We start from the raw sequence: 17,070 nt of genomic DNA, 5'->3' as shown, positions 1-17,070 counted from the left end.
TTAGTAAGTGAAAAAATATACCATCTTTTCCATAAATGATTATTATCCACTAAAAAGAGGAAAAAATAAGTACGTATAAGAAATATACATATAAGAAAAATTAAAGTAATATATCACAATTTCGTGCTTGTTTGTGCTTGAGGTGTTGACTCTTTATCTCCTAAGTCATTGCAATTATATACTCCGGCATAACAAATAATCCTACAATTCAGTAACTTAAAATAATACAATGATTTATTTTGCTCATTAATATGCAATTTGAATAGGGCTAGCTCATCTCTTCTTCATGTGGCAGTAGATGTGACTCCATGAGGGCTGAAGGGTTTGCTTTCCCAAATGCAACCATGTCGATGCTGGCCGTCGGCTGGGATTGCTGGTCCTCAGGGCACTCAGTTTCTCTGCAGTGAGCCTCTCCATGGAGTTCCGTGGGCTCCCTCCTAACATGGCAGCTGGATCCCAAAAGCAAGTGTTTCAAGAGAGAGGAAGTAGAAGCTACAAGGCTCTTAAGGCCTGGATCTAGTAACTAGCACAGCACAAATCTACTGTATTTGATCGGTCAATTAATCCTAGAGCCTGCTCAGATTACAGAGGGTTAACAAACATTCCCCCCTCTTGATGGAGGAGTGTCAAAAACTTATGATTATCTTTAATACACTATTATAAGTCATCATTTCCCCAGTTTTCCTTTATGAGAACTATTATAAGTGGCAACAAGAACCTTTAGAATGTTTTTATTGATATACAATTTTGATGGCCAATAATATAGACTCTTTTTTTTTTTCTTCAGGAAACTGCCTAAAATAGCAAATTCTCTACTCTGGGCCCTCAAAGTCCCTTCTCCCACCAACTGCTGAGCCAGCTCATCCTGGTAACCAGTTCAGCATCGATTCTGCTATTTTCTATTTGAGACAGACAGACAGGAACACACACACACGAGATCTTCCTTCCACAGGCTCTTCCCTGGTCGGAAGACCTAGTTCTTTGGTGAGAGCGTCCACTTTTCAAAGGGGTCTGGTGGTCATTGTCTCTCCTTTTCTGGCCTTCTCATACTCAAGAAGACCGATAAAGGAATGAAGTACACCATCTTCAAATGATAACTGATCCAGGCTGTGTGCATATATACCTAGGCTGGCACCTGGCTATACCTGGTTACCCTGTCTTCGACCACGTCTTTGGCTGGTTACTATCATTACAGGACCCACAGTTGCCCACGATAATCACACTGATTCTTACAAAATCTTTTCTCAAAGTGACTTGTCTTAAATCTGCTGAGATCATATAGAGAAATGCCAATACCTGGATATGGCCTTTGTGTGATCATGAAGCTGTTATCTTGGTGTGTTTTTAAAAATTATTTTATTGGGGGCTCCTACAACTTATCACAACCCATCCATTGCATCAAGTACATTTGTTGTCTTGTGTTTTAGTGGAACAGAAAAATAAATATTAAGATCTGGCTTCAAAGCAACAGAATTAAGTGCTGTAGATCAAATGGAGTCCAGTGTGATAGAGATTTGTGCTTGTTTGGTTAGTTTGTGGATGTGGATGTGGATGAGAGTTCGGTTCAGGTTTTCCAGTCTGCGTGGTCCAATTTCACTGGGTCCTCTTGTGAGATGAAAGAGCTGCTAGCAACACACACCCCACCATCCCCATAGCATTAAAGCTAGAAATCTCCACAAAACAATATACATGAACAAAAAGGATCGCCTGGAAGGATAAGAAACCACCTGCTAGAGATACCACAGATCCACTAGGTCCCATGGCCCGCACAGTATCAGGCAGGACAGGAGGCTAATGTCTGAGGATGTCATGGTGGCTTAGCATTTGGTAGATTGTTAGGAACAGCACAGATCCCTCTTCCCAATCCAGTCTCGTTCTGAAGCCATTGCAATGGGTAACCCTGCATAAGCAAACCAGAGGCAAAATTCAGAATGTAGACTAGGCTCTGGTGGTAATGAGCCTCCTTTCCATCTGTGAAGCAGACGAGCTTCTCAGAATTTACTGTCTTCCCATCACTGCCTCGCCCTTCCCAGTTGGCTCTTTCCTTTCCTCCCTCTGTCAAACACTTGATGGGCATTGATTTTTTTCACCCTTTCTTGGGTGTAGGGGCTAGGTGTATCGATGTCGGTAAAAAAAAGGTTCCTCTTATACGTTCAGCATTCAATGAATATTTACTGAACCCAGTGATCTTTGTTATTACATTCTATATCCTCATGGGGGAAACATGCATACACTGGTCCACAGTCCATGCACAGGTATACACTGCGGAGGCAAGATAAAAGAACGTGGTGGCCAGGTATGTCAGGAACTGCGGGAGCGGAGGATGAAACAGCGACTTGTCCATCTGGGTGGGTGATGGCAAGCTGCTCAGGAACAATGGAATTGCTCCCCATCACCAAAGAGGAATTTTCCCAGAAGACAAGGGAGGAAGAAAGGGAAAGGCACTAAGGGGCAGTCTACACAAAGGCATTGAGGTTCCCCCGAAATCTAGCATCTTCTAGTTGAATGTGGCTGGGCCTCAAAGGCATGTGCAAGGGCAGCAGAAATTACAGCAAGAAGGACACGGAGAAGCTGAGCCTGGGGGCCCTCAGCTGGCACACTGATGAAGGAAACCGGGCATGGAGCCCCTAGAAAGCTCTAAGCAGAAGCGTGGGATGGTACAATTTTGGCTTTACAGAGCTAACTGCTGATCAGTTGAATGAAAGCTAGGTTGGGTGAGAACCAAATCGTAAGCAAAAAGATTGGTAGGAAGGAGGCTCTGGGTGGTCTTGGTGAGGGACAACAGCTGGTCTGAACTCCAGCAGAGGCAGTGGGAATGGGGAAGAACGGCAAACAGGAGAGATTCCGAGGAGGCATGGCAACTGATGCAGTGGGGTTGAGTGGGAGTAAGGCCGTCCTCATATCATGAATTCCAGGTTTCCCACTGAACAGCTAGAAAAGCAGTTGACCCAAGACGAAAGACAAGGTTGTCTGGGCAAAGACAATGAGGCCTAAGGGCAGAGGAACAACCAACTGGAGAGGTCTGGTTAGCATTGAAACTACACCTCAGGGGAATCCAGTTCTGGTTCAGACGTCCTCCCTCTCCCAAGTCAAGATGCAAACTCCAATGGTGAAGTCGTGTGTCTCCCTGTCTGCTAGAGCAAAACTGCAGAACGAGCTAGACTATCTCATTCACGATGAGATGCTCAACACGAAAAGGACCACTTGGTACTGTGGGTCACGATGAGAAAACCATCTTCGTGCTGTCTGCCTTTCCCCTTACATCACAGCGGCCTTCGCCAAGACCACTGTGAGCAAGGTTGTAGTCCTCCCCCCTCCCATTGCTGTAATTTTTGGCTGTGCAAGACGAACACTTCCATATGGTGTGATGTTTATGTTAAGATGGGGAAAAATATGAGATACTTTTCAGTAAATTTTATCCAAGCAGCAATAAATTTACAAATCCTAAGCAGCTGGAACAAAATATTGGTCTGTAATTTATTTGGGATAAAATATTTCAATAGGAATAGGAAACTTGGGGGCACTTTATTAATTATCGATATTTAGAGATTTGGGGGGATAGGTATCTTCACAGACTCCACCTAGCTGTGACCTCAGACAGATTATTCGACACCTGGAACCTCTTTTACCTCATCTGTAAAATGGATCTGCAATTTTACCTACTCAGATTTTTTGTGGGGGGAGGGGATAAAATGAGCTAATCCAAAAGCATTGAATAATATCTGTCATATATCAAGCATTCAAAATGTCCATTATTCCATTTATTTTCTAGTCCTTACAGGCTAAGATCCTAGGGAAGGGTTGATGATAGGATTAGGAAGGTAAAGATAATACAGTATAAGAACGAAGTTTCTAGGATCCACCTGTGGAAGACTGGTCACTGCCATATCAGCATCTGGATGAGCAAGACAGCCATTCGGGCAGTTGTTAAAAAAGAGAGAGAGAGAGAGTGTGAGTGTGTGTGTGTGCAAGTATATGCATGGTGCTTGTAGAAGCAGGGACTTACTTTTTGAATCATCTTTCATTTTTATAGTGATTTAATTCACTAGGACAAATGAGAGGACAGAGGCGAGAGAACAAAATGTCATAAATTATCTCGTGGGGACTATTTATCATGCAAAAATGGCCCATGTCTATGTGAGATCAGGCCACAGCATTTTATTTGCTTGACTCATGCTGTTTTGGATAAACTGCCAACTTCTGTTGTAGTTTTCTAGTTACAAAATGCACAAGGGCCTTTTGGAATCATTTTGAAGGTCTCCTACTTACATAACTCTGTAAATTTACAAAGCATTTCTATCTCTTTCCATTTTAATCCTGATACAAAGCCGGCAATGATAGATGGGCCCTACACTGAAACACGAAGGGTCTAGTGTGCCAGGTAAAAATGCACAATGCCGTACAAGGCGTGCCTCACGAACCCTCACCCACACCTATGCAGCAGGTACGGCTAGCACCCGAGGCTTGATGAGAGGCATTAAGTGACTCAGTGTGGCAGGAAAGGGGAGAGCTGGGGTTGGAAGCCTAGCTGTTTGTGTGACTGCAAAGCTTGTCCCGAACTACTGCATTCTGCTGTGGAGCGATATTCAGACACATGTTCGTTCGTGCTTTTAGTTTGAACTCAGTCTAATGATTTACAGTTATGTAAACAAGTGCTATGAAATATACAAAAATATTAAAACATTTTTATGTCTATTTCCATATTGTGTTCCCTAGAATTGCTGAGGGCAGATGCATATCTCTAAGTGTGCTTCCCCTATAAAGTTGTTGGAACAAGCCCAGTTGTCGAATAATGTTTTCAAATACCTAAAATACTCAGTCATGGGCTAAGGATCTCTCTCTCATTTGCTTGTAATAGAGGTTATTCGTCATAAGTAAGAAAATTAAGCACGATTTTAGTAGAGGATTGCTACTGATCTCTTGAGTGGACCCAATAATACACAGGACAAAATCTGTTCATTAAAAAATGTATTTACTTTACAAGCATCTTTAAAAATAACAACTGTCCCACATCTGTCCCCTTCACCCTCTTCATGCAAAGAGCTCTCAAATGAGGTTCTTCAAATTTTACGTTTTTTCCATTCTGGTTCATTTTTTGCTTCCTCGTCATCAGATTCCACTTGGGCAAACATGGTTTTAGGCTGAGTCCTAAAAGAAAGGTTTAAAAAGAAGAAGAAAAATTTAGTCACCAAGGGTTTATCATATGGGGCTTTTTTTTTTAACTCCCATGGAAGCAAACTTGGAAGTAGCAATTCTTATCTATCAATTATCAAACTCCTAGTCCCAAACAGGGAAACCATAAAGAAAAATGTGAATTTAATTATGTGCAGAAAAGAGCCTGGGAGTTTGCTGAAGATTTTCTCTGTGGCAGATGCTGTCCTTTCCTTAAATAAAATGAAGATGCATCGAACTTGTTGGCATTTCACACATCAGTAACAACCCTTTAGCTCAAACGTAGGCTAAGGGACCATTCAGAAGGCCCTGATGTGTTCTCCAGGCTCTGCGCTCTTGATGAGACCCCTCTGGGGGTTCCTAAAGCTGCCCCAATACATAATGCGATGAAAGCGCATACAAACAAGAACGTGTGAGTGCATTTTCTTACTTAATGAATTTTAAATGATAACATAATTTACATACTGCCAGAAAGAAAGGAGGGGGAACGAGACAAAGAAACACGTCACCTAGCATTTTAGGATGCCTCTCCGAGTACTGTAATAATAAAATCCGTATCTGAGGACTTTCTGTGTCTCACAAACATACCTGGCCCAATAGCATTCCTGTCATACCATTCACAAAGAACTGATGTCCAAGAAATGTCCTGTGGTTGTAATTTATGTCATTTTCAGCGTACTAGCACTAATTCCTTCTTTTGAAAAGCTGTCATTATGAAAAAAAAACATTAAATAGCTGCAAAGTATACAATGTATAAAGGTAAAGACTTATGTCTTCAACTTAAGAGTTCAATTCATTCATGTCTAGGCTCTTCCAGAATGGTAGAAATAGTGACAGCAATCATTTCCTTCATTTGGCAAGGGAAAGCAGGTGATATTTTAGAATAGTTCTTGCTGGTTTTGTTGTTTTATTATGATCCTGGGGAAAAATATAAACCATGTGTACCGTTACCTGATGTTCTGACCCGAATCATGGACCTGGGTTTGTCATGTGTAAGTCACAATTCCCTTCTCTCCATTACCTCACGCCCCCATCCAGAGCTCACGTTCCCCCCATCCATAATCCAGTTGGTTAAACTTCTTATTGTCACTTCAAGTCACTGATGTGATAGCTATACAGGTCACGGCGCTCAACTTCCCAGAGCAGCTGCAGGTTTTCCGATGCCCCGAGAGCTACTGCAGTGACTAGAGAGCGGCCCCGCTGGTGTCTCCACGTGCTGCTATGGGACCACCCGTGCTGGGTTAGATTTTAATTTCTGGCCAAGATGTTGAGCACGCTAGTGTGGACAAATACATACAGGAACAATTTTTCTATGTAAAGATGCTTTGGAATTAGGTCTTTTATTTCTAAGGTATGAATTACATGGTCTTCCAAAAGATATCTGGCAATACTCCATAAGACATCAGACATCGGTTCCACTCAGGCTAAATCCCAGAAGTTGCAATGCTGTTTTTTTCAGCTTGGGGCACAGAAAAGGAATTAAAGAAGAGACCACAGGAAGAAAGCCTGGAGTTCAAAAAGCTTTTTCCTTTAGAAAGTCCCTTTGAGGTTAGAGTCCACTGCTAGCAATATTTGTAGTAGGTGGATGTCTAACATTATGGGCACAGACTCTATGGGATTGTTTTAAAAGGCGCTGTCCAGTTGATTCTGACTCACAGCAACCCTGTGTGCAAGAGAACAAAACACTGCCCGGCTGTGAGCATCTTCACAACTGCTCTTACGTTGGAGCCATTGCTGCAGCCACTGTGCCAATCCATCTCTGCTTCACTTACACTCCATTTTACCACGGATGATAGATATCCTTGTCCTGGGACTAGTCTATCTTGACAATATGTCCAAAATAAGTGAGATAAAGTCTCACCATCTTTGCCTTTAAGGAGCATTCTAGCTGTACTTCTTCCAAGACAGATCTGTTTGTCCTTTTAGCCGTCCAAGGCACTTTCTCTGTTCTTTACCAGCACCACCATTCAAATATACTGATTCTTCTTTGGTCTTCCTTATTCAATTTCCGACTTTCATATACATATGAAAATATGCAGAAATAGAGCAATAGCTACAAAAGGTATGAGGAAACTTTTAGGGTAGTGGTGTGTGGTAGTCACACAATCTGTTATCAATTTGAGGCTTAAAAGTGAAGGAGTGGCCTTTTAAATAATCAGTTAACAGCTTGATGACTTCGTTTGGAGGCACAAAGGAAATAAATAGCTCGCTGGAGGCAGGGCAAACGCTCACTCTCTGTGAGACATTCCTGCAGACAAGACCCATGGAGCTATACTAGGGCCCTGGAGCTGAAGGAGCCACATGGAGACCCCTGCCAGAACGGAGATGCTTCCACTGCCACGGGATCCACAAGACTTTCCACCCACTGGCCTGTGATCTTCCTGCATTCAGAGTCATTGTATGTCTTGTGTGAGTCTGAAGAGGAATTTATAGATTGGTATCAGATATATGGGCTAATATCGGATGTATGGACTTGGACTGGGCTGAGATGTTTTCTCAATATTCAACTGCTAATATCGGATTTATGGACTTGATCTGGACTGGGCTGGGTTTTTTTCTCAATATTCAATTGCTCTCGTATATAAAGCTCTTTCTTAAGCACATGAGTGTCTAATGAATTTGTTTCTCTAGTCTACCCAGACTAACACATGGTGGAAATCTATCGTCTTGAAAGAGTGGTGATTGCACCAGTGTATGTGTTTTTAAAATTCAAACTACACACTTGGATGGGTACATTTTGTATTTTATCATATGGAAAATGCATTCGATTTACAAAGAACATCAAGACAAAGCAAGTGAGTAGAAAATCAAGAACCTTGGAATGAAAAGGTGTAAAACTCAGCATCGGGAGTCGGGGGCAAAACAGGGCTACACAGGGTACTCTCCTATCTCGCAGAAGTATAACAACCAAACCAGCAGGCTAAAAACCCAACCAACCAAACAAGCTACAAGCAGAAACAGCAGAACCAACTTGGTTGTAACTCCAGAAAGGACTCAAAGGGTTACAGCAAGTAAACACTGGACTCTGGCAATCGCTCAGTGTCATAGCAACGAAATCAGCACTGAATCGAGGAGCCACCCCCAAACACGCATCCAATTCTCACTCCTACTGACTCAGTCCGAGAAGAACGACTTCTTGGGATTTCTAAGACTTTACATCTTCAGGGGATGCAAACAGCTTCATCTTTGTCCGACACAAGCAACTGCTAGGTTTGAACCACTGACCTTGCAGTTATCAGCTCAACGAACAGCCCAGTATGCCTCTCGGATTCCTGTAATTGGCAGGAGCATGTTGGTTTCCTATTCTCCAGGGGCTGGCACTGCCAGCCTAACACAGAGGCAGCCTACAGGTACAGAGAAGGAGCCTGGCTCTGGAGGAAGAAATGCAGATTTTCTTAGTAAATTATCGTGTGGGTCTCAGCTGGGTGGGGGTGGCTGGGAGGACAGAGGCCAGGAGCGGCCCTTGTGTGAGGATCATAGAAAACAAAGTTGTAACTACAGGTAGTCACCACTACAGCACGGGATAAACACAGGAAGACTGGAAGGCATGTGGGGGGGGGGGGGCGTTTGTTTGTTTTTTTAGGAAACCAAGGCATATAAAAGAATGCCACACCCGGGGCATTTGTGGAAATGAAATAAGGACCATAAGAAGAAATAACAAGGAGCATGAGAAAATGCTCCGCAACCACCGAGAGGAAAGCACAGCAGAGCAAAGTGTATGGGGCGCAGGGCGGCCAGTGCTGGGGGGGACAACAGAGGGACGGCTCAGGAAGAAGACAGCATCCCAAGGGCTCGCGTACAAAGAAAGTGTTTGAGTATGATGATGGCAACATATGTACAAGTGTGCTCGGCATAATGAATGGATGGGTGGATTGTGATAAGAGCTGTAAGAGCCCCCGATAAAATGATTAAAAATAATTTTAAAAATTAAGATGCCATTAAAAAAATGAAGAAAACATCTCAAAACAAGAACTTCTAGTTGAGGAAAGATTAAAAATAGGAGCAAACTAGACCCAAAGATCCGAGGGGGTGGGGGAGATTAGAGCGAAACTAATGAAACAGACAATAGAATCACAAAAGAAACAAAGCAAAAAGTGAAGTTTTAGAAAAGATCAATAAGATCAACAAACTGGCTAGACTGACAAGGGGAAAAAAGGGAGAAGATGCACATAACTAAAATCAGAAATGGGAAATTATTCTCAGCCTTACATAAATAAAAATAATTACTGTATAAACTCATGTATAAGCCCAATTTTTCAGCACATTTTTAATGCAATTTTTGTAGTAAAATTGGGTCCCTCAGCTGATATTCGGGTAGACTTATACTCGAGTATATATGGTACAACAAAATATATGTGCAATTGTTTGCCAATAAACCATAAACACTAGATGAAATAAGGTAACGCCCATAAATTCATAAACTACCTAAACAGATTCAAGAAGAAACGGGTCATTTCAACAGACCTACAACCACAAACGAGAGCCCTGGTGACACTGGACTCCATATGGACTGTTAACCACAGGGTCATCAGTTCAAAGCCCCAGCTGCTTTGAGGGAGAATGAGGCTTTCTACCCCCTGCAGAGTTAGTCTCAGAAACCACAGTTCCCACTCCGGCCCACAGGGGCAATATGAATCAGAATGGACTCAGTGGCTGTGAGTTTTGGGTTTTTTTTTGTTTTTGTTATAACAAGCGAAGAGATTTTAACAGGCTAATCGGTACTGCTCTGCCCGTGAATTCTATTAGCCACCAAAAGAAGACCTAAGACCAATCCTTTTCAAACTCTTCCAAAAAATACAAGAGGATTTCCTAATTCATCCTATGAGGTCAACATTACTGATACCAAAGCCCTATACCACAAGGGGAAAATGACACACCAATGTCCTTTAAATATACAGAGACAAAAGGGAGACTATGTGAAGGAGCCCATGTAGAAAGAGTGTTTGGAAACTGACCGTGGTAGCAATTGTACATCCTATGTGACATGATTGAAATTTGGAATGATATATGGAAAAATCCCAACTAATAAAAAATATATGTCCATATAAATTCAAAAATCCTCAACAACAAACTAAAAATTCAAATTAAAAAGGATTGCATACGACATATAAATTAATTCAAAATGAGTTGAGCTAAATAGACCAACTAAAACCATAAACCTGTAAGAAGAAAACATAGGAGTAAAGCTTTAAGACTTTGTTGTTGTTTTAATTCCTAGACAAGACACCAGAAACCTTAATAAAAAATTAAGTTTATAAAAATTAAAAATTTTTACAGATGTGCTTTATACAATTGATGTATGTATATGCATGAACTGTGAAAAGAATTGTATGAGCCCCAATAAATTGTTAAAATTAAAAAATAAATAAATAAAATAAAAATTTTGTGCATCACTGGCATTATCAAGAAATTGAAGAACAACCTACAGAAGAAATATTTGTTAACCATATATTTTATAAGGCTTAACACTCAGCGTATGTACAGAGCTTCCACAATTTAACAACAAAAAGACAAACCAATCACAAAATGGCCAAAGGTTTTGAAGACATTTCTCAAAGAAGACACACAAATGCTCAATACACACATGAAAAGATACTTGTAAGTCATTAAAAGTACAAACCAACACTGCCATTGGGGCAATTCCAACTCAGAATGACTTTAGGACAGAATACAACTGCCCGTCAGGGTTTCCAAGGATGTAAATCTGTATGCAAACAGGTTGCCATTTCTTTCTCTCGTGGAACAGCTGGTGGGTTCGAACTTGGACCTCTGGGTTAGCATTGGAGAGCTTTCCCTACTGCACCACCAGGCCTCCTAGCTATTGCTTTGGGGTGCTAATTTGTTTGGGGTGATGCAAACCTAATTCTTAGGAACTGGGGATGGAAGGCGAATGGAAATGGCCCTCACAGAAGGAACTTCTTGATTCAATCCATCCTCATAACTATAGTTCCTGCACACAGTCCAGAACCTTCCAGCAGAGCTGGATGCCGTTTGCTAAGTGAGGGTCAGCTCCCCCCAATTCAGCACAGTGGGCACCTCAGCCAGCCTGGAGTGCCAGCGTCTTGTAGGAGCCCAGTGACAGCATCACAGCTGTCCAGCTGGCAGCCACTCTTCCTTTCCAGCAATCATTATCGCTGGGCTTATTTCCAGCAGGTGTTCTTTGGGAGAATGTTGGAAATGTAAGATTTTTTAAAGTCAATTCATAAGCATCTAGGGCATTTTCAACAGACTTTTTTGCTTAGCTGCCACTTTATGAAGATAACGATGGGCAGGGATGATTAGACAACCTGTACCACGAGGAGTCCTGGTTGCGTAGTAGGCTAAGAGTTGAGCTGCTCCACGGTACAGCATAGCAGGGAGGAAACCCAAGATATTCCTCTAGTTGTTTAGTACTTCCTCTCCTCCACTATCATGGTCCCAGTGCTACCTTACAAATCCGGCTAGGCCAGAGCATGTACACTGATACTGATAAGAGCTCTTGACACATGGAATTCAGGACAGATAAACCTCTCAGGACCAATAATGAGAGCAGCAATACTGGGAGGGCATGGGGAAGGTGCGGGAAGGGGGAGATAGGGGGAACGGATTGCCGTGATCCACATAGCACACCCCACTAGGGAAGACAAACAACAGAAAAGTAGATGAAGGGAGACAGCAGATGGTATAAATATGCAAATAAAAATATTTTATAAATTATCAAGGGTTCATGAGGGTGGAAGGGTGAGGAAAAAGAGGAACTGATACCAAGGGCTCAGGTAGAAAGAAAATGTTTCAGACATGATGATGGCAACATATATGCAAATGTGATTGGTATAACTGATGTATGGATTGTTATAAGAGCCCCCAATAAAATGACTTATTAAAATGAAAGAGTTGAGCTGTTAATTGTGAGGTTCGAAACCACCTGATGCTCCGTGGGGAACAGATGAGGCTTCTACTCCTGTAAAGAGTTCCACAGTCTTGCAAACACATAGGCCCAGTTCTAACCTGTCTCATAAGGTTGCTGTGAGTTGGAATCGACTCAATGGCAATGAGTACCAGAGGACTTCTTCTCCAGGGGGTGGAGGGTGGCCTAATTGGCCCTTAGCACAGAATACTACAGTGAGAATAAATGGACAATGAAAAGTAGGATAAAGTGACAGATGCAAAAAGAGAAAATGTTATTGGATTTCAAAGCATGTAAGTTGGTCTTCAGTGATCGTATCGGGAAGGTGAGCACACAATGATATGATTTTTTGTTCTTTGATGCCCAATAACTGATCCCTTCGGCATCTCATAATCACACAGCCCACGTGGGCTTTGTTGCTTCTCAGCTAGATGGCTGCTTGTTGACCTGTGTGCTCACCTCCCCGATAAGATCACTGAAGACAAATGGGTACATAAGCAAATGTGGTGAAGAAAGCTGATGGTGCCCGGCTATCAAAAGATATAGTGTCTGGGATTTTAAAGGCATGAAGGTAAACAAGCGGCCATCTAGTTCAGAAGCAACAAAGCCCACATGAAAGAAGCACACCAGCCTGTGTGATCACGAGGTGTCGAAGGGATGAGGTATCAGACATCAAAGAACAAAAAATCATGTCATTATGAATGCGGGGGTAATGTGAAGTGGGGACCCAAGGCCCATCTGTAGGCAACTGGACATCCCCTTACGGAAGGGTCTCGGGAAGGAGCATGTATACAGATCCAGATAAGAGCTGGGAACACAGGGAATCCAGGACCGATAAGCCCCTCAGGACCAATAATGAGCGATACCAGGAGGGGAAAGGGAAGGTGGGGGGGGAAACTGATCACAATGACCTACATATAACCCGCTCCCAGGGGGACAGGCAACAGAAAAGAGGGTGAAGGGAGACATCTGTCAGTGTAAGACATGACAAAATAATAATAATTTATAAATTATCAAGGGTTCATGAAGGAGGCAGGGTAGAGGGGAAAAATGAGGAGCTGATACCAAGGGCTCAAGTAGAAAGAAAATGTTTTGAAAATGACAATGTCAACAAATGTACAAATGTGCTCGACACAATGGATGGATGGATGGATTGTGATGAGAGCTGTATAAGGCCCCAATAAAATGATTTTTTTAAAACTAACAAAAAAAAAGATGGTCTAGAAATCTCTGCTTTTAAGGTTAATAGGAACACAAACATACACATAAAATCAACACACACAATTGTCTAAGTCTTTTTGAATACCACCACCATTGCCAGAAAAATGGATTCCATTCTGGGCAGCCCAGAGAAAGATAAATTTGTACACTGTTTTAATGTGGGCTCTCCTGGGTGTTGAAACACCAGAGGACAAGAACCAACAAAACCAAAAGGACACTGAGGGGACGGTGGCAACTCAGATAGTACATAATTCATGTGCAAGAAACACCTTGCACTGCTTTGAGAGTGCACGTCTCGTACCCAGGCACCTCTCCAGCACGCTCTACTTTCTCTAGGGGGAGCAAGTTATCACCTCAGCCTTACAGCCTCATGGCAGATCTCTGTGCCTTGCCCAAGTAAAGAACTTATGAAGGGATCTCCTTCAAGGCTAAAGAAGGTAGAGGAACCAGGCCATTCAGCCAAATGTAAAAAGCACATGGGCGTGCAACCAAATAGTGGAGATACGGTAAGCCTCACTGTGACAGTAGTACAGGGTCCATCTTCCTGAAATCAGCGTTCTCCAGAACATTTCTCACACTGATTTATGTCCTCCACTTACTTGCCCATTCTTTTAAGCATTAATTTATTAAAATTCAAACGGACATGGCCTGATATGATTCTTATTTTCAAATTTGATTTAGGGGGGAAAAGTAAACATTCTTTATCTGACAATAAGGGTGTATATCAGTTTTTTAGTAGAGTTACCAAGCAAAGTAAATGGACCAAAGCAGACTATCAAGCAAAGGAGAGCAGGTGCGATGCCACCATAACCACTGGTGTTGACCATCAAAGACACTCATCAGAGGAGGGCTGGGGCGCTATTATTTTGTTTTAGCTGTCATCAATTCTGTATCTGCTAATAGTTAACCTAAGTTAATGAGACACACATAAAAATGTATGCAAATATCTTATATGCATAAACATTCCATAAACTTCACGTGGATTCATTTTCTCCCCTAAACTTTTTTCTTCTTTTTAAAAACTTGAGTTTTGAAGGCTATTTGTACAAAGTGGGTCTTTTACAGCAACTGATGTTCAGCAAAGCTGAAAGAAAACCAACAGAAACCGAGCTGCACCTTCGGCATTCCCATCCAGAGGATTGTGTGGCTGATGCAGAAAGGCCCCTCCTGCAATCTTTGACGAGTGTTTCTGGGCTGCACTGTTTGTGCGCGGGGTTTAAAGTGCTTGCAGGACTGCCCCTTTCATCTGATGGGGCTTCAACCTGTGTGTGCCTGCCACATTCTTTCCCCCTGGCTCTCAGGCCAGAGAAGTCGTCAAAATGTTTTCAGCTGTGACGGAAAGTCCACAGGTCAAATTCTATTTAATTATGGATAATCTTCTGATATGATTCATCCAAAAAGCATAAAGCCAGCTCCAGGATAATAAAACAAGGATGAGGGGAAATCGCTTGTATTGTTTAGTCATCAGTGTGTGAGTATAAACCACAAACTTTTTTGGCTCTGGGCCCATTGTTTATTATGAAGGAAAACCTCAAAGCCAAAGTCAATTATAGCCATGACTTGATAATCTGACACACTTGTTAACCCTGTTAGAATGAATAAGGCCCGGATGAACTCTGACCCTGTACTCACAATTGCAGAATTATTAAGATTAAATAAAGGGCTTGACACCAAAGATTCGCTTGAAATGGTTCCCCCCAACCTTTTATTTTTTTTCTGGGGAAAAAGCTAATCAAAGATTTAATGTTTTTTAAAAATATAAGGTATGCATGTGAAGATGAGATGCAAGATGTTGCTAGTAAAATAATTTTCTCTTTGGCAAATAAATACATTTTGGAAAATAGATAACACATTGCAAACTCATAAACAAGGCATTTCAACCCACAATGGTACGTTACCTAGTGGTCCAATTGTGAGAATTTTGGTCTTCCTTCTGTTGAGTTGTAGGCTACAATCTTTTTTTTTTTATAAACAAATCATTTTATTGGGGGCTTGTACAACTCTTATTACAATCCATCCATCCATCGTGTGCAGCACATTTATACATTTGTTGCCATCATCATTCTCAAAACATTTTCTTACTACGTGAGCCCTTGGTATCAGCTCATTTTTTTCCCTCCGTTCTTCATCCTCCCTCCCTCACGAACCCTTGAAAAACTGTAAATTATTATTATTTATTCATGTCTTGCACTGTCCAATGTCTCCCTTTAGCCCCTCACCTGTTGTCCATCCCCCTGGGAGGAGGTTATTGTTATCGGTTCCTTCTTTCTTCCCCCACCTTCCCCTTCCCCTTCCCCTTCTGGAATGGCTACTCTCAATACTGGCCCCGAGGAGGAGTTTCTCTGTCCTGTATCCCGTTTCCAGCTCTTATACGTACTCATGTACATGCTCTGATCTAGCCAGATCTGGAAGGTAGAATGAGGGTCACTGTAGTGCGGGGGAGTGGGGAGGAAGCACCTCGAGGGAAGCTGTTTCATCGGTGCTATATTGCACCCTGACTGGCCTGTCTTCTCCCCACAACACTTCTGTAAGGGATGTCCAAATGCCTACAGATTGGCTTTGGGCTTCCACTCCACACCCACCCACATCCATTCACGTTGACATAATTTTTTTGCTCTGGGTCTTTGATGCCTGACATCTGATACCACTGACACCTCATGATCACACAGGCTGGTGTGCTTCTTCCATGTGGGCTTTGTTGCTACTGAGCTAGATGGCCGCTTGTTTATCTTCATGCCTTTAAGACCCCAGACACTAAATCTTTTGCTAGCTGGCACCATCAGCTTTCTTCACCACATTTGTTTATGCACCCATTTGTGTACAGCAATCATGTTGGGAAGGTGAGCATCACAGAATGCTGGATTATTAGAACAAAGTGTTCTTGCGTTGAGGAAGTACTTGAGTAGAGGCCCAATGTCCATCTGCTTCCTTAATACTAAACCTAAAAATATATGCATATAGATCTGGTTCCCCATCGTGATATAAAAATGTATTTACATATGTACACACCTGTATTTAGATCTCTATAAATGCCCTTTGCCTCCTAGTTCTTTCCTCTATTTCCTTTAACTTTCCTCTTGTCCCAATAACATGCTCAGCCTTCATTTGGGTTTCAGTAATTGCTCTTGGTTACACTGCCCTTGATCAAGCCCTACCAGACCTCCTACACCCTCCTTGCCATAGATATTTGGTCACTTACTGTTCCCTTATCCCTGGGTTTAACACCCACTTCCTTTCCTTCGCCTCCCCCTCACCCCATGTCCCTGCAGAACTGTCGTCCCGTTGTTTTCTCCCCCAGCTTGTTTATCCCGCCTATCTTATCTAGATAGACATGCAGAAATAATAATATGCACAAACACAAGACGGCAAAACAAAGCAACAACAGGAAATAAAACAATAACTCCAACGATAAAACCCCAAAATAAACCAAAAAAGCCAATGGGGGAAAAAAAACCCTAAAATAGTTCAAGGTCTAATTGTTGACCTTTCTGAGTGTTTCTCAGTCGAGTCTGATTGGGTGCCACGCCCTGGCCCCACAGTCTTATTTTTTTGGTTCTCTGGGGACTTCATTGCTCTGCTCCCCTTGCTGTTCTGTTGCATGCCCTTAGTGTTTTGTTCACCTCTGTGTGGTGGGGTCAAATTGGGCATAATTCCTGCAGTGTGTCCCCAGTGTTGTCCCCCGTAGTGCTATGGGTCAGTGAGGGATGTTGTGTCTCATGGTGGGGCCGGCCCTATGGCCCTCTCTGTGCATTGGCTGCTCTGAGCAGGAATATCATCCTCAGGGCTTGGTG

The 17,070-nt window shown here is 42.4% G+C and overlaps 1 protein-coding gene across 1 annotated transcript in view; it reads right to left on the bottom strand.

Annotated features, from left to right (window-relative positions):
• Positions 1-4,953: 4,953 nt before the first annotated feature.
• WDR70 (WD repeat domain 70) overlaps positions 4,954-17,070 on the bottom strand; it is a 279,175-nt gene continuing 267,058 nt past the window's right edge. Inside the window, exon 18 of the mRNA XM_075540952.1 lies at positions 4,954-5,148. Within this exon, the coding sequence (XP_075397067.1) occupies positions 5,061-5,148 (88 nt within the window). The 3' untranslated portion in view covers positions 4,954-5,060. The remainder of the gene's footprint in view (positions 5,149-17,070) is intronic.

This window comes from Tenrec ecaudatus, chromosome 2 (assembly GCF_050624435.1).
Source record: "Tenrec ecaudatus isolate mTenEca1 chromosome 2, mTenEca1.hap1, whole genome shotgun sequence".
Lineage (NCBI taxonomy): Eukaryota > Metazoa > Chordata > Mammalia > Afrosoricida > Tenrecidae > Tenrec > Tenrec ecaudatus.
Note: the sequence above shows the minus strand (reverse complement) of the source record. Positions and strands in the feature narration are given on the sequence as shown.